General features: G+C 39.4%; 1 protein-coding gene across 3 annotated transcripts; it reads right to left on the bottom strand.

Annotated features, from left to right (window-relative positions):
- Window positions 1-953: 953 nt before the first annotated feature.
- On the bottom strand, window positions 954-26,951 carry kcnc4 (potassium voltage-gated channel, Shaw-related subfamily, member 4). Of its 3 annotated transcripts, none has more exons than XR_006371696.1 (5): window positions 25,890-26,951; window positions 9,996-10,923; window positions 8,481-8,654; window positions 7,837-7,916; window positions 954-3,425 (listed from the first exon to the last, which is right to left on the bottom strand). XR_006371696.1 is itself a non-coding variant. In XM_044127272.1 (4 exons), the coding sequence occupies exons 1-4, from the start codon at window positions 26,505-26,507 to the stop codon at window positions 3,358-3,360; spliced, it is 1,788 nt and encodes a 595-aa protein (XP_043983207.1). In that variant the 5' UTR covers window positions 26,508-26,951; the 3' UTR covers window positions 954-3,357. The 3 variants fall into 3 exon arrangements, 1 of the variants encoding a protein (XP_043983207.1); XR_006371697.1 differs by having other exon boundaries at window positions 7,837-7,913; XM_044127272.1 differs by lacking the exon at window positions 7,837-7,916.
- Between the last annotated feature and the right edge of the window lie 101 nt (window positions 26,952-27,052).

Here is a 27,052-nt window from a genome sequence, read left to right as displayed (position 1 = left end):
TTCTTATTGAAAAGGTATGTGTAAGGAAAAGAAAAAACAAAAAATATAGATTCCTGCTTTTATTTTTAATTATATCCTTTTTGGTCCGCCATACATTTGGACTGATTTTGTATCAAAAAAAAAAAAACATAAAAAACCTCATTCTTATTATTCTGGCATTTAGAAAATAGAAATAATTTACTCCATCTCAAAAAGTTAGTGTTCTTTCGTCCTCTGTATATCTCTAAAACTGGTGAATGTAACGGTATTAAAAATAATATTCTTCAGGTAGTGAGGTAAATATTTTCAACCGGAAACCAAAATCTGCAAATTATTGATCAATAACTTGCAGGTTTTGCATATTCACAAAGCTCACCAGGATGCTTGGTAAAACAAAAAATATATCAAGTTACACTTTATTGGAGGCAAGATTACACCAACAAAGCTTATTCCTCTGTTTTGTCATCCTGGTTTGTCTGCCTTGGCTAAGTTCATGTAAAGCTTTTCCTAAAAAAAAAACCTATTCTTTTCATTGATCATTTCCCTCCATCTCAGCGCCACATTGCATCCCTGAACACCAAACCTTTTCATTAAGGAGCTAATCCGCTGCTAATTTTGCCGCGCTGAAGTGAAAGCTTGCGAATCGTCTGAGCGAACCAGAGCATGCAGGCAGCGTTTATTTGCATGTGATAAACAGCAGTGAGAGAAAGGGACGCGTGTAGCCGAGCGTTAATTGGTGCTGCCTGTCATCTCTGATCTCCATGGAGACGTGATCTGCGTGCCATCTACACCTTTTGGTACATAATCAGGGAGGCAGGAGAGAGCAGGAGGCGCAGCTGCGACTGCCGCTGCAGTGCTCCGAGCAGGCGCTACGAGCCGTCTGCTGGTTCGTCTATTAATAGCTGCACAGCAGAAAACGCTGATGAAAAACTCCTCTGCTTATGAGGAGCAAAAACAGAGACGACACCAACGTATCTTCAACACCAGGGGGAGGAAATGGGTTTTATTTGAATTTCTGCATAGAAATACATGCCTAGGAGGTATAGCATCACACACTCCCTCCCATACACACGCACACACACATACATCTGACAGTTAAACTGGGCTAAAATTCACCACAGTTTCCTTTTTGATCAGTTCAGGTCAAATGTTGAACAGATGTGCAGTGTGCTTGTCTGATAACGTCAAATATATACAACAAATAAGGGTAAAAAGGTGAATATTCAAAATAATGATCTCTCATTGTTGGTTAACAGCTATTTTATGATGCATAAACAGACTTTACAGGTAATTAATCATCTATCATGTACTGTGCTACATACTTACAGCTGCTTATACGTTACAGACATCAGCATCAGTATAGAAATAGTTTAAGGACATAAATTAATTTCCCTTTTGCTTTATTAAACATAAGGCCACTATGGTAGAGCATGAGGAATACATTATAAACACGGGTAAAGAACTCTTTTTCCTGCTGCTTCTGGGCTTGGAAGCAGCGAGAAACAAAAGCTGATTACATTACAGACATCTAAACGCCATTACTCACCATGAGGCACGAGCGGAACCGATGGCATTGTACCGTATGTATTTTTACCAGCACGTACAGAAAATCTACCACTTAATCTAATAGAGTCTGCATTTTGGTCCAGAGTCAACCAGTAACGATGCATCGACTGCACTGAGCTAATATGATGATCAGACAATACTGCTCCGCCGATTTATTTTCTCCAGCTTCTGTCAAACTGTCCTAATTTATAAGCATTTACAAGTTAACATGTTGCTTAAGCAGCATTGTTTCTGGGCAGATCTGCACATTCTGCAGAATTAGAAGGCAGTGACACAGCAGAAGGCAAACAGCGGAAAATATGATAATCTATGCTCAAAGGTGTCTCAATAACACCTACGGCTCTGTTCAAACCTATCATCACCATAGTATTATTTTAGGCTTTTATTGGTTTATTTGAACTGTGAAATGATAAGGCAACATACAACTCCAATGATTTGGTTCAATAATCAATGCTAAGTTTCAGATAAACGCCTCCACCTTTTGAAGCCATCAACAGGCATGAAGTGTTTCTGGCTGGATATCCCGCCTTAATATTAGTATTTTAATTTTGTGTCTGGATATTGACTCTACTTTTAAAAATAACTCAGACATTTTCAATACCATTGTTGTCAATACCATTAAAAGAGTCTAATATTATCTCTGGAAAACGTAACTGTGTCAAAGTTTAAAGTTTGCAAATTACTCCTTTAAAATTTTCAACCTCAAGCCAGTAAAATAGTTAAAATCTGATTCTGTACCAGAAAGGAACCCAGAGCTTGTTGATGGATGCAGAAAAGGGCGACTTATCTGCTAAAAGACGTGTAGAAAAATATTAGATGTGCTGCATGAATGTATTAGAGCTGCTTGTATTAGTTTTGACTACTGGTGGTTAGAAAAGCCCAAATAAATTTATAGTTGTGCTCCTAATTCTTATTTTTAGAAATAACTAAAGTTGTATGCTGTGTCGTCACTCTACCAAAAAAACATAACAGTTCAAATAAATGATAAAAAATCCAAAATGAATAATAGATGAAATCCCCATGATAGGTGTGTGTGCTCATATTTCTGTAATGGTTGTTATCCCAGTGACTACCTATCTAAATAAATAAATAAAAAAGCTTTAACTACATATCACAAACTAATAAATAGTCACTGTGAGGACAGTTTTTATTTGTATTGTAAATTATTTTAAACAAATCCAAAGTTCTTTACTAAGTTTCTTGCTTGGATTTAAGACCTAAATTAGTTAGTTAGTTAGCGGCCAGCTGACCTCTTACTTAATTTACTTATGTAATATCACATTTTAGAATAAGATGTATTGCCATGCTGAAAGAAGAAGAACAAAATTGCTTACATAGCTTTGGTGCTTCTATTTTCCTCTTTCTTTAATTGACTCTGATTTAGATTTTTACTGTGTAATGCTTGCTGTATTAGAGGAAAATGATTCTCGCAACAGGAATAGTAAAATTTGGGGTTTTACCACTTTGAGCTGTAAAAAAAGGAAATAGAACAATTCCCCTTGGAGGTGGAAACTGTCTGATGGTTTTATGAGCCTGTAGCTCATAAATAGACAGAAAAAAATGGCTTCAGGGCCCTTAGAAGGAGCTATATTGTCCAGTTCGTTGTAAGTGTATCTGGTATAACTCTAGTACCATGTTAGGTCATGCAATACATGCAAAGTGCTTCGCAAATATGACTGTACATATCTACTGTTGATCAGATATGTTACAGGAGGAAACAGGAATGATTCATCTTGATGTACAATATGTGGCTCTGCGGTTTCTTTCGACAGCAGGGATCGGACAGCAGACTTCACGTTTCCTCCTCCTCGGTTAGGTCAGAGTGGTGACCTCCGGCTGGGTGTAGCTTCCAGTGGTACCGAGAATATCTGTACAGCCTTCTGTTGAGAAACACAAACAAAAGGTATCTGATTCTGCCCAAGAGAAAGGTCCTGATTTCATTATCTGTAAGCCATGATCACTGAAGATTACATGGGAGAAAATGACTTAATGTGTAAAGAATTTATATAATTTGGGTTTCACTTTATGAACTGAGTGACAGTTCTAGTGCAAACATGTTAGCACTCTTGAAATAAGAAAAAACGATGTCACAAGTAACTTTTCAGCAAGATATTAGAGCTTGTTTTAACTCAATAATTCCTCAATATTGATGATATTGATATTGATGCTAGATCCACTGGCATATCATTTCACTTATAGATGGGAAAAATGTCTTGTTAAAGAGAAATAATCTACCAGTAACTAACACATTTAAAATAAAAAATAAGGAATTATTCTCTTAAAATATGCTCCTATATTTTAAGTGTATTTTGACGTTTGCATTAAAAATTTGACCAAAAATACTTTGATTTTGTAGTTTTGCAGTGCAATTTCTTCACCCACTTGAAGAACCCGGTATTTGTTTATTACTTTGTTATGTTGGCTTGAGTTAAGATCTCTGGTTTTGTGACAGAGCAGAACAAAAAGTTCCATAGAAAATACTCAGAGGGCTCATTCAGACCTGGCATGAAAATAATCAGCACAATAATCTAATTGAAAAATTACCTATTCACATCTTAACTTCTAGTACTGAGCTGTGCATCATGGACAGTGGCAAAGTGGCAAATAAACAGAGATGGAATAACTGAATTTTTATTATACATCAGATGTAAAACTTCAGAAAGGTTACTAAAGGACTAAAATTAACATTGACTAACTAGTAACTATTTAAAATACAACGGTACACCGCAGACAGAAAACGTCTGAGGTTGACAAAAGTCTCTGCTTTGCATCTTTGTGCTGTTAATGGAAACCTAATAGTGGTAAAAAATAAAAATAAAAAATAAAAAAATCAATCTCCCAATTTATCCAGAAGAGTCTCTGAGGAATATCCAGGTTCATCTGGAACACTTCCTCTGCTTGTTTGCAGATCCTCACAGGCTCTCAGGGTGCACTCTGCTCTCCGAATGCATTTTGAAAGTGTTTGATTCTATATGTATAAAATGATAACATTAAGTATTGAAGAAGCTTCCTGTGCTGACTTTATTCACGTCAACTATTTGTTGGTGCTGTAAGCCTCCATTTACTGTTAACTCTGAGAGCGTCCGTCCGTCCGTCCGTCCGTCCGTCCATCCATCCATCCATCCATCCATCCATCCATCCATCCATCCATCCATCCGTCCATCCATCCATCCATCCATCCATCCCTTTGCTCTGCAGCAAGTCATACCTCCTTGGTGAAATATTATCCATACCTTTTACCCGGCAACTCTCTGGTATCAAGCAGCCCAGTCCCCCATGGGCACAGCACTGAAGACCAGAGCCACTGAGTCATAATCTATTTACAACAAGCCTACTGAAAACGGCTGCAGCCACAGAAGCAGCTTTTTCATGCTTGGAAAGAAAAAAAATTTGACTTTGAATTTTGAATTTTATCCAAACAATTTTGAACCAAATGCCCATTTTTTTCTGATATTTGGTGGTTAACCAGCAGCACATGTACGAGAAATATTTATAAAATAGGACTGCAGCAGGATGTAGGTTTTGTCCACTCACAATTAACTACAATTAAAATAATCTATAAGCAAAATTACTAACAAGTCATATCAAATAAGAAAGGAAGCAAGCTAAATTTAGCCTAGTGCCTTTATATGAACACATCTCCAGCTGGAGCAAAATGTGAGTTAATGGAATGACCTTTCCTTCAGTTAATGTTGGCTAATAAGAGACACATGCATGTGAGATGATCCTGTAATAGAACAGGATGCTGTTATACAGATGCTCACCAGATACAGACCACTGGATTCAATTAACACGCTCCTCTTTCCATCACAGATTAGTTCTGGCTTTCATCAGCATTTTGTCATTTTTGTCTCTTTTTCTCACTTTTTCACAAGAGAACCTGAAATTTTAGGGGGGTTTTTTTCACGCTTTCAGATTATTTTCCTCCATTATTTTTACATATCCCTCGTCTCATTTACACTTGAAAGTTGTTTGACATTAACACAGACGAAGCTTTCTGTTTTTGTTCCGTTAGGTTTGCAAAAATGATTTATGTTTAAGTTTTTCAAATTAAGAAGCTTACATAGGTTTTTTTAGCACTGGATATTTGCAACTTAGTCTTATTCCTCCAGACAGGAAGTGAGTCAGCTCTGTAGGCCACATTGCTCAAGCACACCTTTACCCACAGCATCATCATGAGCAAACACTTCAATTTTACTTTTATGACATAACAGGACATTTCTCCATTGATTAGTATCTTTGGCAAACTCTGATCTGACTTTTTGTGTTGTTTTGGGAGTAATGGCTTCTTCTTTGCTGAAGGGCTTTTCAGCCCATGTCAGTACAGAATAATAGAATCTCATCAGCTGCAGCTCAGGAGGTGTTCTGCTTTTGTTCTTGTGTTGATTTGACACATTTCCCACCCACAGCCGTTCCTCTCTGGGACACAGGACATGTCTCCTGTCTGGACAGACTGCTGGACATTCCCATGGTGGCAGAATAAAACCGTACGAATGGATGAGTGTTAGACCTTCAAGTGTCTGGAAATTGTACCAAAGGACAAACCAGACTTATGGAGGTCTGCAATGACTTCCAGAGATAGAAAAGCGTTATCTCTCCTTTAAGGATCTGAAGAAGGTGGTTCATGTTTTTATATCCTCTCACCTGGACTATTGTAACTCTTTATAAATTAGTCATCACTGCAGGGTGTGGAAATACGTCGAAACGAAGCAGCTGTTAAAAAACAGCAACGTCCGCAACATATTTAGCACTTAAAGGAAAAGCCTTTTTTGGGATTACAGATATTAAACACCTCAAATAATCGTCTCCACTCAATTCAGTTATCAAAATGGGCTCCAGGTTTTTTTGTGTTTAGTTCAGTTTAATTTCACAGCGTCGTCAGCGTGAGCTGAGGAAGCTCTGCTACCAGGAGTCACTGCAGGCAGCTCTGTGTCATTTTTTACATTTCAGATCAATAGAAAATCAATAAAAGAGCTTTGGAGCTGTAATTGCATCATCTATCTGTCTGTGCTGACAAAAACTAATGTTTCTCTTGCACCGCTGCTGATTTGACGCAGGGCACCAAAACACATCTGGTGTTTAATGAAAAAAGGTTCAGACAGTACAGAATTAGGATTTAAAAATAAAGATAGGGACAGTTTATTTTGTTATCTTGACTGGCAGGAGAGCAAACACTATGGTGAGATCAAAAGACCTTCAGAAAAAGGATTGTAGCAGCTGGTGAGTCTGGTTAAGCTGACCCTACAACATGACTGTGACCTAAACCATGCCAGTAAATCCACTAATGGCTTGCTAATCACCAGAAATCGGAAGATAAGTTGCTTCATCAGAACCTTCTGAGAAACTTTAGAAACAGGATAAACATGCAAGAAATCCCTGAATCTTATCAATTGAAAGAAAAAAGTCAGACAACTTTCCTCAGACAGGTGGCTGCAGCTGCATGAAGTTGCTCACTTTACTTGTTTCAGACGAAGAAGGGAAGACGATCTAAAAGTAGAGGCTAATCTGTGCATTTTCTTTTTCCTTTACATCTTTTGCTTGATTAAGAAAACAATATTATTTTTTTTCTGTAATTATTTCAGATTTAGCAACATCCCTCTCATTTAAAACAGAGATCCCACCATTTTTTCTGGGATCAGCAAACACCCCCAGAACACTATTTATTTATTTTTTTTTGCACTTTGCTAAATCGCATTTCACTTGGAGAGGTCATTAGCCTTATTGCTTTCGGAGAAACAAAAACAGGCCTTATAAATGGAGCACTTACTACAGCCGGGGGCCCGAGAGAGTTAGCATGTTTTTTTTCCAACAGCCCATTACATGGACTTTGTAGTTGAATGTATTTCCTGAAAGCTCCATCACTCACTGAGTGTTGATTAATGCTGTTTGTTGCAAGCTGGTGACATGTTGTAACATGCAGGTGGGGGGAAAAAAAAAAAGAAGAAAAGAAATCGGCATCACTTTTGGCAAATAGAGTTGAATTCAAATATTCATGAGATATATATATATTTTTTTCAATCTGTCTGACATTTAATGGGTGAGTTGAGATTACCAAAATATGCAGATGTCAAATTTATTTACTTAGCACATTTAAAACAACAGCGGTGGACAGAAGTCCTTTATAGCTAAGCTGCCAATCATAAAATACAAAATGGTATGAAACTGTGATTAAAAACAAGATTTCAAGATTGTTCCAAAATCTATTTAGCAGTCAAAGGTTATGAAAAATAAGTAAGTTTTTTAAAGACATTTAAATGAGTGTATGCTGAGCATTGTGGACACATAGATCACCTTTAAGATTTTACTTTAATCTGGGAACATCGAGGAAAAACTGCCTGGTCGACCGCAGTGCTCTTACAGGTGTGTGGCTGCTGAGAGAAGATTGCATAAATCAGACAGACTTAGATCATTTAAAACTTTAAATGCGAGCAATAAAGTTTTTAAATCAAGGCAACAACAGACAGGAAGCCAATCAAGATATTTTGAGACTGGAGTTATGTGTTTAATATCTGCAATCCAGAAAAAGGGTTTTCCTTTGATTGCTAAATATGTTTTGACATTAATTTTTTTGTTGTTGTTGTTGAAATGTAAATTATAATTCATTTTTGAAAATAAGCTGTTATTTTCAAAAATGATGTCACTATGACTTTTGTTTCATTAATTAATTATCTGTTTCATTTGCAATCAGATACCAACTTCTTAGTTTAATTATAAAAAAAACTTTGATTCCCAAATATGGCAATTATAATTGAAAAAAATCAAAGACCAACAGTAAAGACAGAACGGATTCAAAATTCATTTAAGTGTTTCTTAACTATCTTAACTAAACAACTTGATTTGAACAGGATTAGACTGAACTGAAGTAAATCTAACTGATTTGGGTTTACTTGGACTGAACTAAATTAAACCAAAGGTGAGGTGGTGATGTAACCCACCAACATGGAGGTTGGGCTCTCCAGACGTTAGGATGAAGCAGGTGCCCTCCTTGTTCTTGCCTCGTCCTCTGGAGCAGTGCAGCGACCACTTCTCACTGGGGGACAGCGGCTGGGTCAGACTGCAGCCTTCCTCGTCTGAAAGGGCCACATTCGCGTCCCCGTTCTGTTTGGAGTCTGACGTGGAGACGAAAACGGAAGACAAGAAAGCCAGAGCTATTATTAAGGATTCCCCGAGGATCCAGACCACGGCTGAGGCATATTGCATACAAAGCAGCATTTTTGCTGTGATGAAATCCAATTTGACTGAGAAGTTATGGGCAGTAATTTGATCGTGGTGGATTTCTGTCTATATGAGTAAACGCAGAGCATCTGTCACAAAAATGCAATGTCTCTGGAATCTGAAAGCCAACCACAGGGGTTTTGTAGTATTAGAAGATACACAGTATTCATCATGAATAGTCTCCTGTTTTCAGGTGGAGAAATAAAGAATCCTAAACATAGATACTTGAATAATAATTTGTTTAAACAATGAACAAAACAACTAAACTAGAACAAAAGAGGAACAAACATGCACATTCTCAGAAACATTCTGAGAATTTTGAAGGATTAGCGTTTCAAAAAATTGTCTTCAAATATCAAATGGAAAATAATGGGCAAAGATTTTGGGCTTATTGTTTTCTCTTTCTACTTCCTGACTGATGTAGAGCTTCTAAAAACACAATCTATTTTTGGGAATAAAGTTACAACCCTCACTTCTTTGTTATTGACCAAAATCCTTTACATGTTCCATTTTATCTTCCCACTGGAAAATCCCTAGTGCCGCACCGCTTTCTACCCCTATTTCCTGTGAAAGTAACCTTCAACTTCTCAGCAAATAACCACACAAGACTGAAGCTTTACGAAGCAGAAAGACTGGCATGACTATTTTTGAGACTGGTGTTAAGATGGTGGAGATGGTCTTTGGAAATGGCTCCTCTCAGACTATCGTCACGCTTCAGACTGTTCACATCTTTCTGCTTTGGATTTACATTAAGTATAAACCGCAGAAAAATAAAATGATTGATTATTTTCATCTCAACAACAACAACAACAGTTTATCAAAAACAATTGCTACTGGGCGACTGCTGTCTCTGCATTGACCTGGTTGTAGTTTATTAATGAATCTCCACTTCTTACTGCTGCATTAAACAAGTGTGACCAATTATATTACATACATAGTAAACATAAGTGTATGACAGTCTGGGCATTTATTCACAATATTCACAATGTAAACGGTGATATTACAAGAAATTTGCTCTATATTGTGCAGCCTTAACACCAGAGTGATCTACTGCAGGCAGGATATTATCAAAAAAAATAAAATCTAATAAAAGAACCCCAGATCAAAACCACTGAGTTCTTTAAGGCAGAGAGCTCCAAAAAAAAAAATAAAAAAAAATAAAAAATCAAACGACATGCAAAGACTGCAATGCATTTTGGTTGAACTGGCCCTTTAGTGTGAAATGTTGGCCTCACCTGAGCGGTTCCTGCTGCTGCTCTCCTCCGCCGCCAGCGGACACGTGTCGCTCTGAGTGCTGTCTATGTGTGAGTTTGTCTCCGATTTCACAAAGGAGGCCGAGTCGGTCGGCGCGTCTGGGTTCTGGGTGTGCTTCTTCTTCTTCTTCGGCAGCTTCTGCTTCGCCATAGCCAGCGAGTAGTACATGCCGAAGTTGTTGACGATGACCGGGACGGGCATGGCGATGGTCAGCACGCCGGCCAGAGCACACAGCGCCCCCACCATCATACCCAGCCATGTCTGTGGATACATGTCCCCGTAGCCCAGCGTTGTCATAGTGACCACCGCCCACCAGAAGCTGATGGGGATGTTTTTGAAGTGGTTGTTAATCTGGGGGTTGTAGGTGACTCCAATGCGCTCGGCGTAGTAAATCATGGTGGCAAAGATGAGCACCCCCAATGCGAGGAAGATAACCAGCAGGAGGAATTCGTTGACGCTGGCCCTCAGCGTGTGACCCAGCACGCGCAGGCCCACAAAGTGACGCGTGAGCTTGAAGATCCGCAGAATCCTCACGAAGCGCACCACGCGGAGGAAACCCAGCACGTTGCTGGCCGCCCTGGACGACAGACCCCTCAAAGTCATCTCCAGGTAGAAAGGCAGGATGGCCACAAAGTCAATGATGTTGAGTGTGTTCTTGATGAAGGCCAGTTTGTTTGGACAGCAGATGATCCGGACCAGGAACTCAAAGGTAAACCACACCACACAGATTCCCTCCACCATGATGAGCTTTGGGTTGGTGACGATCTCCTGCCTAATCTCCATTCGCGTGATATTTCCCTCTGTGACAAGATCTGTAATGTTTTGTTTGACGTCGAAGGCCTGATGCGTCTCCAAGCAGAACGTAGTGATGGACACCAGGATGAAGAAGAGAGAGATGATTGCCACTCCCTGTTTGAGACAGATAATCAACATTAATTACCATAATTTTCCTTTTTCCTTAATATTGAAACCACTGACAACGAACGATGAAATGTCAGTCATCTCCCAAAAGTGACATGCTTTAAAGAAAATTGTGTTCAGAACAGTAACATGATCATTCTGTCATTTATTCTTGGTGAGTATTTGTATGTCAGAGAAAATAATGATCAGTGTAGATCTCTACTCCCGTCCTGACTTTAGAAGAAAACGAGAATATATAATGATATAATAATAATAATAATAATAATAATAATAATAATAATAATAATAATAATAATAATAATAATAATAATAATAATAATGTAATTATTATATTATTTTCTCAAGCTTTTTGTTTTTTTTTAAATATGATGTCATTTTTATCACAATAAAAAGTTAAACCTGTTTGCTATTCCTGAAGATGGGAGTACATTTCGTAGAAATCAAACCTTTTTTAAAACTAAACCAATCATGCTGGGATCCTACACTGTAAAAAAAAGTCTCTAATTTACAGTAAAATACCAGCATCTATACTTAAACTGTATTTAGCCAGTAAAATTCTAGAAATGTTTAATTCTTGAACTTTTTAAGTACTGTAAAGTACTACCGTATTTACTGCATAAATACGGTAAAATTCTGCCAACCACAGATGCCAATATTATACCATAAATTACAGACATTTATTTTTACAGTGTGATCACAGGAGTTAAGCCCGTCACTGACAGCAGGAGGCGCTCTGGCAGTGCTGTGCACACCTCCATGGGAGGACAGCTTCTTATGTATTTTAAAGAAAAGTAAAAATGTTGTTTTATTTTATTTGTCATTTAGTACCCAACACAAATGAGTTTATAAAATCAACCATTCACACAGAGCAACATGTCCAAGTATCTAATAGATGTTGAGGGACTTTGTTTGCTCTTTTGTTAAATCTGTGTCATTATTAACCCTGACTGTATGGACGGAGCCCACCTGTTCCACAACAATACCTGTGCTGTTTGCATAAACGCTGGGCGCTTACTCATACATGCTCTGTGCTAAATGCAGCCTGCGCTAATAGTAAACTGACTCTCAATCCTTTCTGACTTTCCAGCTGGATGAATAATGCTCCTGAAACACGAGCGCACTCTCTCCCTTCGGGAACCATGTTAGGGTTTTTTTATTCACCTGGGTCTTCTTTTGGGTCTGGGATTAGAAAAGCACATAAAGCATGAAAAGCTAATTAGAGGCAAATAAACACAATAAGAACCAGTCTGAATAATAGGGATTTATTAACCAGTGATTAAAACAGCATCAGCATTGTACTGCTGTGGTGCAGGGATCAGCCATGACAACGCTCACAGCCCTGAGGGAAGATGATGACTTTGCTACACGAAGAGCAGGGAAAGCCTCAGCTCTGTCCAGGGAGAAACTCACAGGAGACATTCTTACAGGGCGAACATGAACGCACCCTGGTTCGCACTGAGGCGAATTAACTGCATCTGCTATCATTTAGCACGTTGAGTTTGCTTAAATGAAACATAAATTAGAACTCTAACTTTACAGTATGTGACATCGCAGATGGAAAGTAACATACATACTGTCTATTTATCATTTGCTTTAGCTGCATGATCTCACACTGAAAATCTTTTGCAAAATCAAATATTTTAATGTTACTACAGTTATTTGGTAAAGAGTGGGGGGAAATCAGAATTATCCAAAAGAAACTATTTTTGTGAACTCAATTAAACTAAGACAAGAAATTGACTAGACTTACCCACAAAGTGTCACATTAGATCCCTCTATCTGTCAATTTTCTAGAAAATACTCTTTTTTTGTCCTTTCTAGTGTCATATAAAGTGCTTTATATTGCCTTGTGTATGAACAGTGCAATATAAATAAAATCGTACCTTAAAACTGTTTCTGACTGACCAGAACAAACATAAGAAACACAAGAACACAGTTTTTATATACTCTTAATAGGATCTGTTTGCTGCAGTCAGATAAGTCTGGGTTGTTTTTTTTAATTTGCGCATCGTGTTGATCGAGACCGATGCCGTTGTGTCTTACGAGGAGTGGGGGGACGACGCATTCTGCTGCATGTTGGCGCGCAAGACAGCATCTGGTTTAGGATTTTCAAAATAAAAGCTCCTCCAGACTCAACACATAGAACGGACATATTTAATTATTTTTTGCGCGGCCCGGTACCAACTGGTCCACAGACCGGTACTGGGCCGCGGCCCGGTGGTTGGGGACCACTGACGTACAGGATTTGCTGCACTTGTAGATACAAGGACTGACATTAAAATTTGCTTGATGATCTGAAACATTTTGATGTGACAAAATTTAACAGCCAAAGAAAACTTTATGGAGGCAAATACTTTCTCCTATCAGTGTCTTCACATACATATCTTCACGAAATCCCAGTTTTTCAACCACCCTCCACTTCCTTTCACCCATTTACCTTCCTCCCTTTTCTCATTGTTAGCATCCCATTAATCTGCCCTCCATCGTCTCTCTCCCACTTATTGAACTGATGAGAGTTGGTGACACATAAGCACCAGAGTCACCCAGCCTCACACTGACCCGCCTCCCCCGCCTTCACTCTAGGCTCATCATTAAGCCCTCTGACTCCCACCTCCTCACATCCATTCATCCATCCTCAACAACCAATACCTCCTGACAACACACAGCCCTCAATCACACATTGTTGGAGCAATCTGTTGAAGCAGAGAGGCAATAAAACCAGAGGCCGCGCGATGCTCATCAAGAAGACATTGGTCCAAAAGCATCTGAATCCAGATACATCCATAAAATGCATCTCCTACTATCAGCGCGTGAACTAATTAGTGGTTACTGAATAAATAACAACTGATAACAATTATAAAACCTGTAAAGTTACATCTACACTCAGTCTGTCACAGAAAAAAAATCCCAAACAAGCAATTACGGGGCTGCAAATCCAAACAATAAGAGACTGATTACATCAAGATGAGTTACTCTTTTTGTGTTCACTCTTCCTGTGACTCATTGCGCTGAGTGGTTATTGTATCGCCGTTACCCCAACATCGCCTACTGCTCTGCTCTGCTCAGTAAAAGAGAAGTTTTATTGAAAGCCACTAAGTAAATCCAGTGAGCGGCATACACTCACTGACATAAAGCAGAGCAATCAGGAAAAAGGAGTCGTTGATGGCAACCCAGAATGCTATTTAGAAAATAATGTCACCAGGTCGAGGATTATATGCATAATTTAATTCCTTACTGTTTTTTATTTAGTCAAAACAGCATAAGTAATGAAACTTAAAATTAAAACATATTCAAATGCACCAGAGTGTAACTGCAGTAAACAATCCACATCCCTGGCTGATTTAGCTTTAAAATGAGTTTCATTCAACCAAGAAGTTTGTTTCTGAGAGGAAATGAGACAGCATCTCTCAAAAAGAGTATCGATTTTCAGAAAGGTCAGTATGTTTAATTATTCTGGGGGGTTTTTTAAATGGCTTGTTAAAATTTCTCTAAACCATTCTAAGTTATCAATGGATGATGCTTGTGTTTGCTGAGCACCTTTCCGAATGTTTCTATTAGCATTTGGATGATTTATCTTGTCGCTGCTCCAGGTCTTTGAGTTTGAAAAGGGTAATGGTGATCTTTGCCTCCCTCCACAGATTCTGTATCAGATTCAAGTTTGTCAGAGTCATTCAAAAATATTAATATGACCTCCAATCAAATACAAAAACATCTCGCTTAAATCATATCTGACACAGATATAATTTTAGGCTTCTGCTTTACTTGCACCGGGCTTTAGAATGAGTCTAACTCCACAGAGTGGAAAAACGTTCTCGATGCTCTCACATTTAAATCACAGTGAACCCAACTAACCGCAGGTCCACAACATGACATAAACAAGAATGCAATTTAAACTCGCCAAAGAGCAGAGCTTTTTAAACACCACAGAGAAAGCTTCTTTCTTCAGCGAGTCCATGGGCTTCTGCATAGCTTTGACTAACAGATGCTGCACGGGGAGAACTCCAGCATTTACTGATGTTATACCAACAAAACAGCTGAGACTAGATAAGCCCACCAGCTGCTGCAGTCCTAAAGTGATGAGATCCTGGCAGCCTGGGGTTTTACTGAAACGCCAAATGGTTTATCTTTGAACTAAACAGAGCAGGCAATCTGCAGCCAGGGGCATCTCTGCAGGGAAGGTGATCAATGCTCTGACAGACATGAGAACAGTTGAGACGTAACCAAACAGTGTAACAATTACGTGACCTCACACCTATTGAGCATGTGTCTGCAGGGAGCTGCCAGAGAACCGCTTAAGTAGTAGACCAAAGAGAAGTAGTTATTTCTCTTGCTCATTATTTCTGTTTAAATGTGAGTGTTTGCCAAGAAACCGCTGTGTGTGGCTCACTTAATGCTTAATACAAAGAGAAATCGAGTATTAGAAACTCTAAAGACATCATTTAGTGTCTCCAACTTGAACTATGTAAAAACAAAAGGGAAATCTTCTTAGAGGGAACCAGTTCTGTCATAAAGCTGCTGATTTCTGTGTAACGGATTTTGGAAGTGGATTAGTGGCCATTACAAACATATGAAGTTGAGTAACATTTCATTCCTGAGCTATATGGTTTAATAAGGAGTTCTTCCATCCTCTCAAGCGACAACAGCTGCAACTCTTCTCGGGAGAGTTTCCGCAACGTTTCGGAGTCTGATTATGTGAACTTTTAAATAGCCTTTCAGCAGGACATTTACCTTTCAGTTTTCATTATATTTCTTTCTAAAAGGGGGCAGGCTCATTGAAATCGATACTCTGTGCATGTTTTTTTTCCACCAAACTCTCTCCTCTATGTGGACCCTGGTTTGTCCACTTGTGTCAAGTCATATTGGAAAAGGAAGGGATCAGCACACAAACAATTTCCTTAAACTTAACTAATCTAGCAGGCTGTTGCAAAATGGCCATAGTTACTCCTTCTTTGAAATCCAGTGACAAAGCCAATGGAGTAAACATCGGATCCAGTGACCAGAGAGATCTGGGCACCCCAGATATCTCTATCTGGGCGCACCCATAGGGGTGAGAACCCAATCCCAGACGCCGAGGATCAGGCGGGGGCCTACAGGCAGAGGCAGGGAGTGTGACGATGGGAAATAGGACCCACATTGTATGGGGAGCCGAGCGCACACAAAGACACTCACACACCCAACATAAAGACACACAAGAATAAATGCTATTATCCTAGCCATGAAAATTAGAGCTGAAGGAACAAAAGCAGGAAAAATATCAAGCAGCAGGTTGTTATAGGCAGCAGCTGTGATGGTTCCCATCACAGTCATCACACCAAGCTGCCGAGGATCATGCTGAGCTACCACCAGCACGGACATGCTACGGCAAGAGGACCAGTAACAAATCCTGAGCTCTCCACAGAGATAATAAGAGCAGCCAGCTCTGATATTCCTGGAATGCATGTCACACTGATTCATGTCTGCGACTCTTGTTCACCTGAGGACAAAGCATTAATCTCCACCACTCAGCCTGACAGCCACATCTCTGCTGGGCACTTCATTATCAGACATTTATATTTCATAAATTCACAGAGCCAAAAATATCTGAAAAAATGGTGGTGATTATCTACTCATGATGTATAACTGGATGAAATTATTACGGCAGGTCTGAGTCGCGGTTCTTGCGGGGGGCCTATAAGTCCTTTTGCACTTTATTAGACCTTCATGTATGACCAGCAGAAGCAGGAGAGCAGCGCTCAGCCAGTGGGTGATAGGTGAGGAGCCTCCTCCACAGAGGGGAGACACGAGTGGATTACGAGGATCATTCACTCAAGCAGCACTGTACACAGTCTGTAACGCTGCTCTGTGTCTGCAGTGGAAACATTGAGAGCGAAACCTCTCTAACCAATCAGAGGATCAGGGGCAGCTTCAAAAGGAAATGTTTTTTTTAAGAGGATTACTCCAGTATGCAGTCAAAGATGTGTTTTAGTTTTTAATCAATGCATATAATATGGGGGGATCCTATTTGCAGTGTGAATATGGGATTCGAAAACAGCTTTTCATAATATTACAGTTTTTTTAGTCTAATTCATATGTCTGTGCAGTTAATTAGGACTTAGTTATCCGTTTTGACTCCAAATTATTATAAAAACAAACGTTAGGTAGCCTCTCTTGTGAAATAAGAAATATTTTTTTGTGAATCAGAATCTTTTTTTTTTTTTGTTTGGTTCTACTTCAAGAGCCACAACTAAGACTGATAAAAGCTTTATCTGTAAAAGTCAAGAAGTTATTTGTGTAGAACTTGTCTGACAACACAAAGTAGGATGAAGGATCTCGCAGAGAAACACTTCCTGCCCCAACCTGAGGAACCCAAGAACAGACGTGAAACAAGGACATTACAAAAACTGCAGTTACAGGAGAACCCAGAATAAGATCTAAAACACAACAGGCCTGAGTTAACACCAATGTTCACGATAATTCAACAATAACAAAGAAACAGGGCAAACAATGTCCCCCATTCAGAAGGTTTCTCCTAAAAACAACTGCAAACTTAAAAAGAACACAAATCCTCATATCACACCTGCTCAAACTAAGAGAACCTTTAGGGGAAATATTCTGAAAGCTCTGGGGAAAAAATGAGACTTTTTGTAATGTTTTCATCCTGCTACATCTGGCATAAAGCTAACACAACAGTTTGGAAAATTAACATCTCAGTCAAACATGGCCAGAGCTGCTTTGCCGATTCAGAACCAGGACATTAGTTGACGGCGGCATGAATTTTGCTCTCTTTGCAGAGCATAATTATTCAGTATTATAAATTGTTTGCTAAAAGTGACCTATAAATTCACTTTTCAATCTTTTGTTTGCCCCCGTAGGGAAATTAAAGTTTAGCTCAAGCAAAGAGGAATCACACACAGCGACAAATTACATCCACAAAATTTGCAGCAACAGCCGTTGTAGCAATATAGAGAATAAAAATATAAACAGTAAAACTGGAGCTGGAGCTCCATGTTATTGACTTACATTTGAAAACTTTACTGCTTCAGTGAAAAAGGACATTTTATATATTTCTCTCTACCACCGGGGAGGCAATAACAGTCAAGAGGTAACTGTGAAAACGCTGCTAACCTTAAAACCATTTCACGACAAATCCCATCACAAGGTGCAGATTCAATACATTCAGTTTATTGTAGCAATTGGTAAAAAGTTTCAGATGTAAGGAAGCAAAACCACTTGGATTGAGTCGTTCTGAACAAGCACGTAGATGGTTGAATGCTTTGGGTCACTAACTCTGTACGTAAAGTTCTTTAACAACACTGACTTATTTATTTTTTTAAGATGGTATTTATTCATTTGTTAGGGATACTCTCAGTTCCCAAATCATAAGCAACAATTTCAAAATCAAAACAAGGACCAGCCTGAATTGACAAAAAGCTGCACAAAATTTAGTTGCAAAATAAAACTGCACAAATCACAGTAAAAGAACAAATGGTAATCCCAAAAGTAGTTGAGTTATGAACAATGATCCAGAATATTAGTTAAAAACAAATGCAGGAGCCTCTCCGATGTGAATTGAGACGCTCTCAGTAAGAGAAAACAATAACCAGACAATCAGACATCTAGAGTTCCGCATTGCGTTGCTGGCAATTTGACAAACATAAAAGAGCTTGACCATTAAAGGTTTTATGGGTCAACAGTGTAACTGTAAAGTCAAATTTAAAACGCCATAAGCCAATGAAGTAAACAAGGCCAAGTTTTCCAGTGCATTTTAAAAGATTAGCTACAGAATACTGAAGCAGCTGTTAACGTGAAAGGGAGCTTCGCTTAAATCAACAAATTACACTAATCTGTTTGGTTTGTAACAAAAGCTTTGATCATTTGATATCCTATGGGGCAGGAGAAAACTTTACCTACCCGCTTTGTGCAATGTACTGGCCCAATTTGCAGGTGAGGAGTTGCTACCATTTGTGTCCCTTATATGACAGTAGGCTGAGAGGAAAGGGGAGAAGACATGCGGCAAATGTCGCCGGGTCCGGGAATTGAACCCGCGACGGCCGTGTCGAGGACTCTAGGCCTCAAAATGTGGGTCGCGCTATGCCCTACGCCACCACAGCAAATGTGTCTTGAACGTGCTCTCGAAACAAAAAGGCAGCTTTTCTGTGATAAGCGGTAGTTGTCATCACCTACCGACAGATGAGGAAATCAAAAGAATTTGGCAAAAAAATTATAAACTTGAAGAGAGAACCCAAAACCCTTTAGGTGTGCTCGTTTTATTGTGTGAATAGAAAGCCAAGGGAAGAAAACCCGCAACTGAGTCAGTGGAGTTGCTAAATATGCTAGTGCGGGTTATTTGCGGCCATTTCTTCAAGTCACCATCTCTCATCGCAATAGCCGTAGGTTGCGGTAAAACAATATTGCCGCATTTAAGCTGTGATAGTTGATGTTCCCACACATTTTATAGCCAAAACTCTCTGACGAACGCTGGTTAGCGACTTGCTAACATGTAAACAAACGGTGGTTCCGGTTGTAGCATCAGAACTCTGGGTTCCAACCGGCACACTTTGGCAGGCCCCGTTTAAATTTCTTCAGAAATTTTCTAGTTCTGAAATACCCTCCTGTTCATTGTTTTGTATTAATGTTTAAAGTCTTCAACATGGTGAGATGTTTAATCAACTTTACATGCTTACAATGTTACTTTTGTATTTAGGAAAAAATAAATCAATTGTAATTTACATTTAAAAATTCTACTATACGTGAGTTGTGATTACTGTCCAGGGAAAAGAACAAATTAAAAAAAACATTTTAGAGGTCGAAAATTAATATGACATTAATGCCCATGAATTAATGTGCAATTCTCTCTGCCTCTGTGGTTTCTTGACTCCTTCTTTTATGCATTTAACTGATCCAGCCTGTGGTTAGACTGAGCTATCTGCCAGCTCCACAGGCAGATAACTAAGTCTATCTGCCTCTCTCATTTCCTTCCTCCCGTCTCTCTCTGAAACACCACAGAAGCTGTAAAGCTGCCAGTCCAATTCCTGGATATTAACTTAAAAAAATAACAATTGGACACTCTAGCAAAGCCACCTCCATACGTGCAGTTTAAGAGCTGTAAATCAATCAGACAATCCCACACTAGGTTTTTAGTTTGGCTTCCGATAGAAGGAAAATACAAGAATATAGATAAAAGCTGTCTAACCTTTGTCTAATAGTTCACAGAGTGAAGAAACACAAAGAAACCGAGCCCAGATCCATCAGAGATGTTGTTAATTATTACCTTTCGACGGTCTGAGAAACCACTAATGGATTTCATACACAGAATTTTACTTTAAGTATTTTTTTAATCTCCAGAACAGCACTTTATGTTGTTTTTAAACCTTTGGAGTATCTTTCACTCTTACTTTCTGGGAAGCAATCTGGGGTTGGAAAGATTCTTGCCTTTCCTTTTATGACTTCCCAGAGACTGAGAACTGGTCCAAAGACAACATGTGTCACGATCTGTCAGCCCGAATGTCCAAAAAACCTTTTCCTGGAAACAACTCTCTGACTTCCAGAGAGTTAGCATCTTATCCTATAAAACAAGGCTGAACTTGCAGTGATGCGTCTTGCAGGCTGTTTAATAATCAGCATTCAGTACTCCTGTGTCTTACATATTAATTTATGTGATAATTTGAATTAAATAAACGCTGATTTTCCCACACAATCCGACTTCATAAAAAAGGCAGACTATTCCTTTGACATAATCACTGGGTTATAGAAATGCACTAGTTTTGATGCTGGCATTTGACAGACTGTAATATTTATTGCTAGTTTCATAATTGGTTACTATGTTATGTTTTTATGGTGTAAAGCATTTAGAATGTTTAATACAAAAAATAACTTTACTTGACTTTTTACCTTGTAGACATTTTCTCTGCTGTTGAAACAGACGTTTATCCTGTATGATTTATTTCAAATGACCTTGACTATTATTTGGAAAGTGCTAGAGAACTGTGGGTCATAATTAGAGGAATGAAAAGAAGTGATGCACTTTTCTGCTGAGCATATCTGATTTATGCATTTACGTGCCACCAGCTAGTAGTAGATGGGGAAACGCTGTTGTACGTCAACACATGTTGCTCTCAACAATAATCTTTACGACCAACAAAAAATATTTATAAAGCAAGATTTAAAATATGGAAGTGATTAGAAGGTTGGACGCATGATTAAATCAGGATGTATCAGCTCAGGTGAGGGAATCTGTTTCTTGAACAATTATTAGTTGTGCAGAATACAAAGAAGAATTCCTATTTTCTGTTTGCCGCTACAGAGACACACAAAAAAAAAAAATCTAGTAAATCAGCCAATAGCAAGGATGAAAGTACAGAGAGACTGTATTTGCAGCCGACTCCACAAAGAAAGCTAATAAAACCACCAGGCGTCCGAGCAAAATGCAACTAAAATGTAACAATATGACCAAACTGCTAAACTGATCAGCCATTTGAATGCAGATGGTTTCAAATGCAGAACTTCTAAATGCAGTATTTAAAAAAAAACTCACATGAATAAAGTGGTCATGACAGAAAATTCTGCTGACTTTAGCAGGTGCGCACCTAAAACCTGGTCTTTGAGAGGATGTGGCTTTAACGATGCACAGATGAGCTTTTAGAAATCGCATTACTTGAACTTAGCTCAGAAGCTCTCTGAAATAAAAAGGCCATAAAAGTAACATGAGTCCCTTCATCCTCTCGGAGAGCACACTCTCATAATGCACATGCAGAGTAAACATACATACATGTTCTACCCAGAGAGGAAGTGGACAGAGTATTATGACTGGGTCAATATGAAACTGCTTGCACTACGGATTCAAATCTACACGGTTGGGTTTTTTTTTGTTTCTAGTTTTTGTTTTTTGGCAGAACTTCCCAAACGGATTCATCTCCAAACACACGGACAGATGTGATGAACTGGCAGGTACAGCGGAGGTCTTGTGAAGCAACACAGGTGCTTCAGAAATCCCCTGACTGAACCGTTGAATAAACTGTTTATTTAACAGTTGTGGACTGCACATTACCTTATACTTGTGTAAAACTGAGAGTTTCTGAACAGACTACTTAGCTAAGCACACGAACAGATGATACAGAAACAATGAACCTTTCTCAGCTAAGCGCATTTTCTTTTCTGGCCTGACAACTCCTGCTGATGACACTTGATACTTGCTTTCATGGTTACTTCAATGAACACTCTGCAGCTTTTGTTATTGAGCCATTAGGCATGTAGCAGCATTTCAATTGCCTACAGCTGGAGTGCTGTGTCTTCAGGGGTACAAAGAACGAAAGCAAGCTAAGTACAACGAGTTCATGTTCGATCTGTCACAAAGCACTATCTGTTTCATTAAAGCCTGAGAAGAGTGTATCTAATTGCTTTGATATGTCAGTTGTATTTATTTTTCACAGAGGGAAGTTTGTTCACTACCAGAAACGTCTGGTTTCCACCACTTTGTAAAGTGGACAACACTGACTGATCATCTCTGCTGTTTTATTTGGGTATACATTAAGTTTGTTTCTGTTTATTTGTCTACATTTTGGTCTAATTGAATTCATTTAGAAAGTGTGTCCAAACTTTTGGTCTGTACTGTATATCATTTTTTTCTTTCAGATGAAGCATACTAGACTTTATCTGATTCCCACACATTTAACATCACAGTCTTGCACATCCAAAGTAGAGCGAACTAAATGAAATCAGTGCTTTGCATAACAGACACCTCGGCAGCTCTGCAGGAGTTCGAGGCGCACAAAAAGACAATTATTTTCCTCACTGCACTGTGAAAGAAGCATTGCTGAGAAAGAAGCCAATGTTTGCATTATCCTCCTTTTCGTCTTTGAAATCTCATGCATTATCACAGACAAAGATGTGAGCACGCTCTTTGTTGGCTAGCTATCTGTTCAGCATCTCTTTGACTGTTTACAGCTCTGTCGCGTGAGATCTATAAAACTGCAGCTGGACACGCAGCACAGCGCATGCATTGCCTAAAGAGTTTGCTCACCTCTCCAAATCATTAAATTCAGGCCTTTCAATCACTTCTATACATAGAGGTACATCAAATCCAGATCAGAGGAATGTAAACTGCTTCTACAAATGTTTTGTGAACAAAAGGGTTTGCTTTTTGCAGCTCGGTGAATTCCAGAGAGCAAACCATGATGAGTTCCACCTGAGTAATAAGTCTACTATAAAATTTCAGTTGAAAATGTCTAAACCAGTCGTTTCAGTTGTCAGAAAGCTGCATAGAGTCAGATGAAGTGGTATAAAGCACGATGCCACTGGACTCTAGAGCAGTGGAGTCGTGCTCTCTGGGATGACGAATCATGCTTTGTCTGGGATTCCAAAGAAGAAGTCTGGGTTTGGCCACTGCCAGGAAAACAGCACTTGGTCTGACTGCTTTGTGTCAACAGTAAAGTTTGGAGCAGAGAGGATTATGGTGTGGGGTAGTTTTTCAGGAACGGTGGTTTTGGTTACAGTAGAACAAACCTTTAATGCCTCAGCATCCAAATACCTTTTGGGCTGGGTTCTTGATATTACAAGATTACTGTGCATTAATGAAGTTTGGTGTGAAAAACGTTGACTGGACTTACAACTGATTAAACACTTATGCGATAAATTGGAGAAGTAAATGTGAGCCAAGTCTTTTAGCATTTGACAGACTGTAATATTTATTGCTAGTTTCATAATTGGTTACTATGTTATGTTTTTATGGTGTAAAGCATTTAGAATGTTTAATACAAAAAATAACTTTACTTGACTTTGCAATGGTTGGAACACCACAATATTAAGGACTTTGTATTGAAAATGGGTTGTCATTAAAGTTTGTTTGTGTGTAAAGGCAAGGCAAGGCAGGTGACCCGATAGTTTTAGATGTATCAATCAGAAATCCACTTCAGTTTACATAACAATCATAGACCACAGATATCGAGAGCTAAGCACAGTCAGCTTTATTTTACACACATATTGCACACGTCATACCTGTAAACAAACCATTTCATTGAGCATCCTGAAACTAATGTATAATAAATTACTTTTTATTGTATTTAAGCATATTCAGGTATTACAAAGACAAAAGGTAATAACAAACAATCCGATCATCAATAGATGAATAGGCCCAGATTTTATTCTCTAGGTATTCCAAGCTGGTACAGACAAAAACAAAAGACTTGCAGTAAAAAAGATCAGCCATCTAACCCTGATCTACATTCAGGTTTAGATGGCTGAATGAAGATACACACCACACTTTTAAGATTTTAATTCGCAAAGAAATTTGGAAACCATGTATCAGCATGCTTCCACTTAACAGTTATGTGCTACTTTGCTTTCATGTATCACATAAAACTTAGATATCTGACTTGGAGAAATATACTTAGCCAAATACACCTGGGCCTCAAAGGCAACACTTACTTCTCTACCTTGCCATATCTGACTCAACACTTGCTGGTCTCTCCATCCTCATGTTCTGATCCTCTTTAGCAGCTGGAGGAATCGCTCTGTTCAGTAATACCTACAACCGCTGTCCTGCTTAAGCTGCACTCTGCTGGTCATACTAGAATGGGGAATAAGAAGAACACCAATTTAATTTCATAACATGACACAGCAAAAGACATATTACATCTAATTCGAAATAAAACTAATTACAAGACACATACACCAAATAATAAAAAATACAGAAATTATGTGAATATCCTCCTTCGGCCTGTGATCTACCAGCTTGGTTCCCCTCATCCACAGCACTGATTATGTACTTGGTAAATAAATAATCTGTACCGTCACTTGACATGTGACCTAATAACGTTGATTAGCTTCAATACTGGTTAATACACAAAAGGAGGATTACGCAACAGTTTTTAACACATATTTCCTCCAGATACATTTGGTTATTTTCCATGTGTAATGCCACTCGACAGAGGTGCGCTGGTTACCAAATTCAGCATAAAGACAGGCGAAACCTAATTTATGCACTTTATCTAGTGCTAACATTAGCTAGCACGATATGCTACCGGGGATCGCGGCAGACAAAATATGTGACTGTCGTCATAAGTTGTGTAAGATTTCTTCTTTGAAACAGGGTGGACACGTTAGTAGCTGCTAAACGGTGTAGTTTTGTGAAGACAACTTACCATTCACATTCTGTGTCCCTACTGTTCGGGACAGAGTTCTGAGATCGCAGGGAGTCGGAGTCATCCGCTTTAGTCAGCGCTAACCAATAGGAACACGTCTTACATCGCACGTCTTTAAGCCCCGCCCAGGATGTTCATGTGAGATTCGCAACCAAAAACCGTTGAATTCAACCAAGAAAAGGGAGCATAAAAAAACTGAGACTCCACCAAGAAGTTAAGCTGCCAACCAAAAAAATTCTGATACGCAAAAATAAAAGTTTGAAACAAAAATGTGCAATTTTAATTATAAAAAGCTTTCAAAGCAATTTTTTTGATTTTAAAAATATACAATTCTTAAAATTTGATTGAGATAATTTTTTTTGTTTGAAACATTTTTTTGAAAATCCAAAAGTTTTGATCACAACTCTACTTTTTTGTTTGACGTGATTTTTTTTTATTTATTTATCTTTTTTTATAGAATAATTGTGAAACAAATTTAACTCCATATAAGATCCGCTTTTTCAGTATTTCTCCTTCCATAGTGGATAAAGCAAGCGAATATGCTGATTCCGGTCATTGATTGTTGCATCTCTCTTTATTTAATAAATTAAATCTGAACAAGCCCATGACTTCCCGTCACTGACGGGTTACTTTAATTTATCACTTTTATCATTAATGTGTGCATGTTTTTAAGACTATAAATCTATAAACGCGCAGTAGTTCTAGCTGAAACTTTTGGGGACACCTGTTGATACTGAACAAGAAAAATAAAAACATCTTCAAAAGGAAAGCACAAGATGCTCTGGTCTCAATCTGGAAATAAAGTGGATCCGAAGAGAACCCACCAGCTGAACTCACCCTGGCTGCTTTGGAGGTGTAGGGGTCGTCAAACAAGGCCCACACTTTGGGTCGCCAAACTTCCCAGCATCCCCTGGACCTGTCGCTGCGGTCCTCAATGCCGAACCGTCTCGGCGTGTCTCTGTCGTCGTCTGTGTCCTCCAGGTCTGGCGGCTCGAATATCTCCAGAGCCTCTTCCGCGTCCCGGTGCTGCCGGTAGGTCATCCAGCAGCACGGTTCCACGTCGGTGTCATCTATCCCCCAGAAGGCCAGCTCCTCCTCGAACAGCGGGCCGCACACGTCTGCCGGACAGTGCAGCTTCCCGGTCCGATAGTAGTTGAGCACATAGGCAAAGATGCCCGGGTGTCGGTCAAAGAAGAACTCGGAGACGCTCGGGAGCTCGGCATCCGATTCGGAGCAGCAGCCCTGAGAGTCTGGTTCGGCCAGCCAGGCCAGGCGCGTCCCCGGCAGCGTCCGCAAGGTGCTCTTGTAGGTCTCGTGCCGGGTGCCGCCAACGTTGATGATGATTTTTTCCGAGTCCTCCCCTCTGGCCATCTCCTCCTTCAGACATGATTTAGACGGAGGTTTGTTTCCTGACTTGCGCCCTCGGTAAGTCGAAACGCACACAGAGCTGATCATTTAGACGCTTGTTGCTCCCCGCTGCTTCCCGCTGCTGGCCGCTGGTCTGATCAGTAGGCTGAGAGAAGGAAGGTGCGTCCTCATGTCAGAGTCAGTGACCCATGACTTTCTGTTGCCAGAAAACAGAAACGAGCGGATAAAAGTGAAAGAAACCACCGATGTGAGATCTCACTACGGTTCAGATGTTTTCAGCTAATTTTCTTTTTTCCGTACTCTGCAGGTGATTCTCTTGGTTTATTTACACGCTGCTGGCTTTTTACGCATACCAAACGCGCCCTATCCAAAACAAATCTCTCCGTTTTAGACCAAATCCGACCTCCAGCTCTAAGCCGTGTGTCAACTTTCCACCTCTCTCCACTCATACACACGGGAACGCTGATCCAGCTCAGAGGAACTACTCCGAGACAGGTTGCGCTTAAAACCGGGCTCTTCTGGCGCGCCAGATGTGAGCTCGTTTTGCAGCTGGGGATGTGTTACACCTCCTGAAGCGCAGCCTCTTTTCCCTTAGCGACACAGCCCGGTTGGACGGAGCGCAGAACAACAGG

Source organism: Gambusia affinis, linkage group LG01 (assembly GCF_019740435.1).
Source record: "Gambusia affinis linkage group LG01, SWU_Gaff_1.0, whole genome shotgun sequence".
Taxonomy (NCBI): domain Eukaryota; kingdom Metazoa; phylum Chordata; class Actinopteri; order Cyprinodontiformes; family Poeciliidae; genus Gambusia; species Gambusia affinis.
Note: the sequence above shows the minus strand (reverse complement) of the source record. Positions and strands in the feature narration are given on the sequence as shown.